The 10229-nt window shown below is 24.4% G+C and overlaps 3 protein-coding genes across 3 annotated transcripts; 1 reads left to right on the forward strand and 2 right to left on the reverse strand.

Annotated features, from left to right (window-relative positions):
* Positions 1 to 45: 45 nt before the first annotated feature.
* DICPUDRAFT_97700 (uncharacterized protein) lies at positions 46 to 4521 on the reverse strand (the record flags this gene model as incomplete). The annotated part of the gene is made up of 4 exons (XM_003287379.1): positions 46 to 3388; positions 3501 to 3813; positions 3927 to 4379; positions 4454 to 4521. 4 exons carry the CDS (start codon positions 4519 to 4521, stop codon positions 77 to 79), a joined length of 4146 nt encoding a protein of 1381 aa, XP_003287427.1. The 3' UTR covers positions 46 to 76.
* Positions 4522 to 5185: 664 nt separating this feature from the next.
* Positions 5186 to 7155, forward strand: DICPUDRAFT_32454 (uncharacterized protein; the record flags this gene model as incomplete). Its single annotated transcript, XM_003287366.1, has 5 exons — positions 5186 to 5275; positions 5349 to 5541; positions 5618 to 6259; positions 6349 to 6677; positions 6745 to 7155. 5 exons carry the CDS (start codon positions 5186 to 5188, stop codon positions 7153 to 7155), a joined length of 1665 nt encoding a protein of 554 aa, XP_003287414.1.
* A 495-nt stretch (positions 7156 to 7650) lies between these two features.
* DICPUDRAFT_151525 (uncharacterized protein) lies at positions 7651 to 8191 on the reverse strand (the record flags this gene model as incomplete). The annotated part of the gene is made up of 2 exons (XM_003287380.1): positions 7651 to 7667; positions 7966 to 8191. The coding sequence occupies 2 exons, from the start codon at positions 8189 to 8191 to the stop codon at positions 7651 to 7653; spliced, it is 243 nt and encodes an 80-aa protein (XP_003287428.1).
* Positions 8192 to 10229: the final 2038 nt, after the last annotated feature.

Raw genomic sequence — 10229 nt, forward strand, 5'->3', positions numbered from 1 at the left:
AATTTACTTTTAAAAAACTGTAAATAAATTTGTTTTTTTTTTTTATAAAATGATTTTATTTAAAAGAAATTTAAACTTAGGAAGAATTATCTTCATTCATTTGATCTATTTTAGAACATAACTCTAAATGAATGTGATATTCAATCTCTAATATGGCTACCTTACAGTATGAGCATATCCTAGTTTTGTTATTATTATTATTATTATTATTATTATTATTATTATTATTATTATTATTATTATTATTTTTGTTATTATTATTAAAAAATGAATTTATTAAAATTTTTAATTTTTCTTTTTCATTATTATCCACTATACCCAAATCATTATAATCTGATTCTTCTAAAGAAAGAAATGCAATTCCATTAATTTTTTGAGCTTGGAAACCGTAAACTACCGAACTCGAAAATTTTTGATCATTTAAAAGCTGTTTTATTTGGCTGCAATCTAAATTTAAAATTTCGCTTGATACTATTGAATCTGTTAATTTAATAAAATTATTTGGATATAAAACTAAATTCATTTGGTGTATAAAATTTTTTTTAGAACCTAAAGTTTTTAAATATTTGTTATATTGATTTAATTTGTAAATATTAAGTAATTGTTCACCGTTGATATCTTTGAAGTTTGGGACAAATTCTTTTAAAATTGAATTTTTCTCTAACCAATTGCAAACATCTTTTTTAGTCCAACTTTTAATATCCACAATTCTATTAATTTCGTGGGGAATTGACTCTAAATAGACCCTATTTTTTTCAATTTTTGGTATCTTGTTGCTTATGAGTTGGAGTAAATGGAGCTTTGAACACATACCTTCATCTGGAACTAAAACTGAATCACCATTTCTTAGATATCTTGCTAAATAGAGCCAACACTTAAAATTACCTTTATTTAAATATAATGCAAACAGTAACATTTCTTTACCCTCTTCATAGTCTGTGATCTTATAGTTTGGAATACCAGCCATTTGTAATTCTAAATCTATTTGTTCTTTTGATTTACCCAAATCTTCTTTTAACTCTTTACCCAAAACTTTTTTGATTAATCTTTTAGATTTTGTTTGTTCATATGATGTTGTTGGTCTTGGTTGTTTATTATTACCATTGTTGGAATGTGGTTTATCGGTATTTTCTCCACTCTCTGAGACAGTGATTGAAGATATAGAGAAGCTTTCAGACAAATCGCTATGGGATTCTTCTTCGATTAAGGCTACCTTTTCAGTATCAAATATTGAATCTTTGCTGCCTTTGTTTGTTAAAACATCCCATAAATAATTGACAAGATCATGCAATGGACCATGTGTACAGAATAATGGTTCTGCAATATACATATCTACTATTAATGTAATGATTTCGACTATATAAACTTTTATTGAATCTTCTTTTTCTGTGTTAAGATTGAATATTTCTTCTTCTTCTTTTTCTTTCTCTTCTTTCTCTTTTTTTTCTATAGCTTCTTTATCATCATCTTCTTCCTCTTCTCTTTGGTACAGTCGATTAATTTTATATCCTTCTTTTTCAATTTTAGAATATTTGATATTTATCATATATTTTAAGTACTTAATGAAATCGTTAAATTCGTGACGGTGATTCTCTATTGAATGTTTTTCAATTTTTTCAATAAAATATTTAAGTATTACTGTTTTTTTTTCTGATGGATTTGGTTTTGCGCTTATAGCTAATGAAACATCCCGTAATATATCTTTGTTTATGTCGTCTGATTTAAACATACATAATGGTTTGAAGTAATTGATATTTGATAAACACTCTGAGAAAGTTTTTTGACTTTCACAGAAATCAAAAAATGAAACGATTCTATGCATTTGACTAAAAATATTTTTAACTGTTGATACATTGTGTCCTAAAAATTGTTTTACAAGAGTTGACTCGGGTTTAATGATCATATATTGGTCAGATTCTGATCTTCTTTGATAGTACCATACAAAAACTTGGTGTAAATAAATGAATAATGTTGAAATCGAATCGAATAATAAATTGATTGTATTTGGAAATTCGATGAATTCTTCTGCTGGATCAGCTTTGGTCTCTGACGTTTTTTTAATAGATTCTAAAAGTGTTAAAGAATCTGGTTTTGATTTTGAAAGTAGGTCGTTTGGTAATTGTGATAACTCTATTGATTCTAATATATAACGAATATAATAACTGTATTGGGTTTCATTTTTGGAAACCTTGTCACTATCTAAAATCTTCCATAATGATTCTACTAAATTTTTTGAATATTTGATATCATCCCTATTTAAAATGAGCTTTTCAGTTTGATTCTCTTCTCTATCAATGTTATCTTCTAGAATTCTTAATTTGGCATCACCTATAACACTTTGGATTCTTTGAGACCAGTTGTCAAACTCTTTGATATGGGTGGAAAAAAGTTCATAATCAATTTTGGTCTTTAAAAATAGATTTTGATGGAATTGTTGGAGTTCATCTATAACATTCAAAATATGATTAAGCTCTCTGAAAACTGAAATGGTGTAAGCTGAGGTTTGATATTTGAACATATAATTAAAGACCTGTAAAACATAACTATAATTTTTGACAACAGAAGTTCTTTTCTCGACTTCTTTTTGTAAAATTACATCTTTACCTGTAATAAAAACGCCAGCTTTTGCTAAAAGATTATTAAAAACCCGATAGTGAGGATCTGCTAACTTGTACTTTGGAATTTTGATACTATTTATAAATTGATCTAATTTTACTCTTTCTTTTTGATTCTCCTTGAAATACCTTTCTATATTGACGATTAATGAAGCCTTGAATTTTAAAATTTTAAAAAAATCCTCAAACTTTGGCTCTAGTGAGATTTTAAGTATTTCAATAAACTCTTCTGCTTCAATTCCTGTGATATTGATTCTGTTTAATAAATAAACTTTACCTAAGTTTTGGAGGGTACTTTCGTGTGGTTTGTCTAAATTTTTAATATTATGGGTTAAAAAAACCAACAATGAACGAAATGATTTTGGAGTTAAAGCTTCACCAATTTCTCTTTGATATTCCTTTGTGAATTGTTTTAATGAAAATACATTTTGATTTTCGTCACTAATAATCTTTGCAATTGAAAGTTTGACTATTTCCATGTGTTGATTTTTTTGATAATATTGAATTAGATTAAAAAAAATGTTATAATCTTCACTAAACAATTGGCACAATAATTTTACTCTTTCATCAATGTAACCTTGAAACTTTGGAATTGATAATAAAAGACATTTAAATTGCAATGATCCTTCCTCAAATAGTTTGGCTGATATTGCATTAGAAGAAAGTTCTTCTTCATATCCTATGATATCGATTTTATATAAAATATCACTGATATAATCTATAATAAATCTGAAATTTTCAAAATTTTGAGATTCATTTAATTGAAGATTATTCTGAATAAAATACTTTAATTACATATTATTATTATTATTATTATTATTAATATTATTATTATTAGTATAATTAGTTTATTAATTTTTTTTAAAATTTTAAATTTTTACTTACATGGCAATTTTCCAAAAAACTATTAAAAAAAACTTGGTAATTTGGGTTTTTTGAGATTATAGCTTCAAGATTTATATGAAATCTTAAGTAGAATTGCCATGAAAACTGTGAAAACATTTTTGGGATTAGTTGTTTGGTTTCGTTGAAATTCTCTAGTATTATAAACCAAAAGAATGTAAACTGATTATTGTTGTCACTGATAAATGGCATCTCTTTAATTGTATTTAGGTAATCCTCACTTAATTTAAATGGTAAATATTCTGAAACCACATTAAATGCCCAACCAAAATTAAAAGCTTTAATATCAGCAGTTCTATATTTAATAATTATAAAAATTAATTTATTAGTTTAATATTAATGTATTGTAATGGAGATATAGTATTATTCGATCTATTATGTCAATTATAATATTGATGATGAACTTACATTGAATAGACTTTAATTAATAATAACAATAAAAACTTTTTATATTTTAATTCGTATTTTTTGTATAATGAATCTGGAAATGGGAATTCTTTAAAAAAAGCAATCACTTTATTGTCATTGTTTAATTCTTTAAATTCATTTAACTTATCAATATATATATTTTCTGGATTGTCTTCATCCGGTCTTGAAACTCTTTGCACAGTAATGTAATAAAACTCACAGAAATCCCTGAAATTCCTATCTTTCACTGGGTTATACTCTTCACCATCCAAAAGAGTCTTGACAAAATCTTTGGGAATTAAACCCTTAATTATTTTAACATTTTGTTCAATGCCATTCTTCTTTAAAGTAATGATAGTTGATCCGGGTACATCTTCAATACCAATAATCCTTCCTTTAAATTTTAACCATCCCTCTTGTTGATGAGGTTTTATATATATTGTTGATCCTTCCCTAAAATTAATAAAAAAAAAAAGAAATAAGTAAATGATTCATCATAACTTATTATTTATTTTATAATATCATACGGTAGAGGAATTGAAACAGATGGGTCTTGGGGGCAATATTCATCCAAAACTATGGCTTTAGAATACATTTTAATTTTGATTAATTCTCATGTGAATCAGAAAAATTAAAAAAAAACATTATGGTTAAAAAAAAATTTTGATAAAAAAAAAAATTTTGAAAATTTAAAAATTTTAAAAAAATTAAAAAAAAAAAAAAAAAAAAAATTTAAGTTTTTAATTACTTATTTTCTTTTTTATATTTTTATATAATTAAAATGTTTTCAAACGAAACTCTATCTGTAAACCAGAGAAGTACTTATAAAAACAAAAAAATAAAAAATAAAATTTTAAATTATATACAATTTAATTTTATTGTTGGGTAAATCAACATCATACCCATTTGTGATTTTATTGAATTTTTGGTATTTTAGTTATTTGAAATATATTCAATAAATATATAGAAGCCACATATTAAATTTATATTTACATTTATATTTATATTGATAGTTAATATAAATTAATTAATTTTTTTAATTTTTTTTTTTTTTTAATTTTTTTTTTTTTTTAAATTTATTTTTTTTATTTTTTTTTTAAAATTATTTTAATATTTTTTTTTATATTTTATTTTATTTTTCAATATTGTTTTTTTAATTTTTTTTTATTGATTAGTTTTTCAAAGATATTAATTAAATTAATTAATAGATAAAAAAAATAGAAATAAAAATGGCCAGTAGTAGCCATCAAATAAAACAAATGGATGTAATTCTTGCAGTCCAAGAATACATTAATAAAATGTTATCAAATATTCAAGGAATGAAAGTTTTGGTTTTAGATAAAGAAACGGTAATTTCATTGATATTCCATACTATTATTAATATACATGTTTAAAACAATTACTTACAATATTTTATTTTAGGCTGGTATTGTCAGTATGGTATACACACAATCTAAAATTCTTCAAAAAGAAGTTTTTCTCTTTGAAAAAATAGAAAATGAAAAGGAAAAAATGTTACATATGAAGGGTGTCTATTTTTTAAGACCAACCGAAACAAATATCAATTACATCAAAGATGAATTAAAAGATCCAAAATATAACAAATATCATATCTGTAAATATTATAATACGATATTATTATTATTATTATCATTATTGTTACTAATTAAAATTTTATTACTACTATTTAGTTTTTACAAATACTATATCATCTATTGCTTTGGGAGAAATTGCAAAAGCAGATGAACAAGATGTTGTTTCAGAGGTTCAAGAATTTTTTGCAGATTTCTATGCAGCTAATCCAGATACATTCACATTAAATTTACCAGGTATGCTCACAAAAAGATCCCCATATTGGATGAATAATTCAAATAGACTTATCGATGGATTGTTTTCAAGTTTATTGGCATTAAAAAAGAAGCCATATATTCGTTATAGTGCCAATTCAGATACAACTCGTTATGTTGCCGAAAAAATTGCAGATAAAATGAATGAAAATCGTGATCTCTTTGAAATTAGAAGACAAAAAGGTGAATACGATTCCTTACTTTTAATCCTCGACCGTAAAGATGATCCAATCACCCCACTTCTTCATCAATGGACCTATCAATCTATGATTCACGAATTATTAACAATTAGCAACAATAGAGTTAGTTTAGCAAAAGCCCCAAATATCAAAGAAGATCTTAGAGAAGTTGTTTTATCTTTAGATCACGATGCTTTTTACAAAGATAATCTTTATAAGAACTTTGGTGATCTTGGTGCCTCAATTAAAGACTTGGTCGATCAATTACAAGAAAAAATGAATACAAATCAAAACATTCAAACTATTGGTAAGTTTTTGCTATTACACAAACTTTATTATTATTATTATTTTTATTATTATAAAAACTAACATCAAAACCTTTTTCATTTAATATAGATGATATGAAGAAATTTATTGAAGAATACCCAGATTTCCAAAAATTCTCAACTACAGTTTCAAAACATGTTGCATTGATGGATGAACTTTCTAGATTAATTTCAATTTCAAATCTAATGGATGTTTCTGAAATTCAACAAGAATTAGCATGCAATCATGATCATAATAATATTTATCAACACATTTTAGAATTTATTGAAAATCCAAAAATTTCAAATCAAGATAAATTAGTAATTGTACTTTTATATAGTATTAGATATGAAGATGGTAATGTTTGGGAATTAAAAGAAAGACTTTCAAGAATTGGTATTTCACCAAAAGATATTCAGGTAATAATATTTTTATAACTTTTTTAAAAATAAAAAAAATTATTTACTAATACAAATTTATTATTAGTTAATAGACGTATTAAAAATGTATGCAGGTAAAAATTCACGTGAAGGTGATTTATTGGGTACTAAAAATATCTTCTCATTTGCCAAGAGTGTTGTAAAACGTGGTTTACAAGGTGTTTCAAATATTTATACTCAACATAAACCATTGTTACATGATATTTTAGATAGCATTTTAAAAAACAAGTTAAGTCCATCCTATTTATCACTTTCAACCAACCCACCAAGAGATAGACCACAAGAAATTATCATTTTCATGGTTGGTGGTATCACTTATGAAGAAGCCTTAACCGTCTACACCTTTAACTCATTAAATGTCGGTGTTTGTCGTGTTATTTTAGGTGGTACCACAATTTTAAATTGTCCTCAATTTTTAGATGATCTTTCTGCTCTCCAACAATCAAATAGAAGATAAATAAAAATAATAAAAAAAACCATATAAAACTTTTAAATAAAAACACAAATTAAGTTCCAAATAATTTTTTATATTTATTTTTAATATCTTTGTTTATTTTTTAATATTTAGCAAAAGTAAAACTTACAAAATCATTTATTTGTGAGGTCTCTATTGAAAGTTAATATCAATTGTCTTACTTTTAAAAAACAAAGATATTAAAAGTAATAAACTGTTCGTGTGGTTTCAATCCATGTTTTAATTCCTGTAGTGATTGAAACAGTAACATTATCAATATTGTGATCATATTGGTCATTGTTGTAGAAGATGCTGTTAAATTTACTCTAAAACTATATTAATAAATCATTATAAAGATTCATATATAATTAAAATACTAGAGCAAGTCCGAACAAAGTACAATTATAATTTCTTGTGCAAAGACATTGTTGAGGAAAATTTCATCTGAAAGGGGATAATAAAATCATTGAGAGAAAAAAAATATTTAAAATACCTTTATTATTTACCAACATTATCTAAATCAAAAAAAATGTAAATATGTTCATATATATACATATACTTCTTCACATGCGCATTCTCATATTCATATAGATATACATGCACATGCACATACATATACATATTCACATGCGCATTTTCATATTCACATAGATTCACATGCACATAAACATACGCATTTACATGCACATGCATACACATGCAATACATGGGCATTGAAAAATCTGATACTCATACTCGTATTAGTACACATTTACATGCAAAATTCACACACAAATCCCATGCATATACACATTCATATCCACATGTACATACTCATGAATATAAGCATTTTATTTATATGTAATACACATGACCAATATAATAGTGCCATAAATATACTCATGCACACATATAGAATAGATGTGTATGGATGTGGATGTGGATATATATGTGGAGGATGTGGATTTGGATTTTGATGTGGATGTGGATGTGGATATATATGTGGATGTGGATGTGGATGTTTATGTATGTGTATGTGTAGGTGCATGTGCCTGTGCATGTTATATATATTCATGTTCATGTGTATGTGCGTGTATATGAATGTTAATATCCATGTACATGTGTATGTAAATTCATGTACATGTGTATATACATGTATGTATGTATATGTGCATGTCAATGTGTATGAATATGTACATGTGAATGTGCATGTGTATATGTATGAGTATGTGTATGTATATTTTCAGGAGCATGTATATGCGTATATGAATGTGAATGTCAATGTGTATGCATGTCCATATGCATGTATGTTAATGTGCATGTATATGCTCAAATGTTTTTGTATGTTTTTTTGGTTTAAAAGTATCCATTATCATTGTGATTCTATTTGAATATTCTGATTATGGTCAAACGAGATTTAAATATCTTTTATTTATTTAATTTTAAAGGTTTAATTTTAATATTTTTATAGTTTTATTAATTTTATTATTTTTCTTTTTCTCTTTTTTGAAGCCAAGAGGAATGATCGGAGGTGCTTTGGTAGATTGATCTGAGCTTCACTGTTAGTTGTATCATCTTTGGCTGGTTACGATGATCTATCTACATTGGTCATTGGTTTTATAAAGTTGTTCTGAGGGTTTGAATGACTTTGAGTTCTTGATCTATACTGATATCTTACATTTCATTGTAGTTATATTTCTCGTGTTATTAATTTCATTGGTGACATATTTCATCATAATATTTGTTGCCAAATTTCCTACAATTGGTTATTGAATATTTTTTAGTATTATTTCATTGATGTGTATGTGGTATTAGAAATTTATATAAATAAGTTTAAATTGGAAATAAAAAATATTTTAAATTAAGACTTGAATTGTTAAAAAATTTTAATTTATAAAGAATATAAACTATTATATTTATAAAATTTTAATTTATAAAGAATATAATAGTTTAAGGTTTTTATTATTTTTTAATTTAACAGAATTATTGCTGTTGTTATTATTATTGTTGTTTTGATGTTGACATTGATTTTTTACACTTATTTTGATGTGGTATGAAAACTAATTGTATTGGTTGTCTTTTCCATATTTTTTTTAGAATCATCCAATAGTTACACATATGTAATAAGGAGTAAAATAACTGGCCGTCCAAAATATACAATAATTTTCTAAAATCTTTCAACCTTTTTTCCTTTTCCAATAGTTATTTATCCGATTGTATTTGGCTTTATCTGTGTGACTATTCCAATTGCTTCAGCTGTTTTTTATCCCTAAACATTTTGGTGTTTAATCTGTGAGTTTCTATTGTGATGATGAAATTCTTTATTAAGTGGTTTTTTGATATTGTTTTCCTAAAAAGAAATAAATAAAAAAATTAAAACTTACCTATAATTTGATTTAATTCTTTTATATCATAGTGTTTAATTGAAAAGTTTAATAAATGATGGTTTTTCTAAATATAAGACTTAAAAAAAAAAAAATTAATAAAAAAAAAAAAAAAATCCAAATTTTTAATTTTTTAATTTTTTAATTTTTTAAAAAAAATTTGGGTAAAAAAATTCGCATTTTTTTTTAAAAAAATTTGGGGATTTTTAAGGGTTTTTTTTAAAAATTTTTATATGAGGCCGCATAGAAAAAAAAAACTTTGAATCAATATAACTTTTGATGGTTTGAGTAAGACGGTCTGATTCAGGTATCAGCAGATAGAGAATTGTTCCCTCTATCGTTTTTTATAAAAAAAATGGCAAAACCTCACCCTCCCTGGATGAGGAAACTTAGATAATGCCAGATACCCCCAATTAAGGAAATACCTGGCACTATCCAGTTTTTTAGCGGCTACTACGGACACGGACTCGACTACTGGTACATTTGATGGCTTTACATTAAATTTTTTTTTTTTTTTTTTTTTTATTATTATTTATTATTATTATTTATTATTATTATTATTATTATTGATTATTATTATTTATTATTATTATTGATTATTGATTATTATTATTTATTATTATTATTATTATTATTATTATTATTATTATTATTATTATTATTATTATTATTATTATTATTATTATTATTATTATTATTATTATTTATTATTAT

The sequence above is a fragment of the Dictyostelium purpureum genome (genome assembly GCF_000190715.1).
Source record: "Dictyostelium purpureum unplaced genomic scaffold DICPUscaffold_99, whole genome shotgun sequence".
In the NCBI taxonomy this organism is placed as follows: Eukaryota; Evosea; class Eumycetozoa; order Dictyosteliales; family Dictyosteliaceae; genus Dictyostelium; species Dictyostelium purpureum.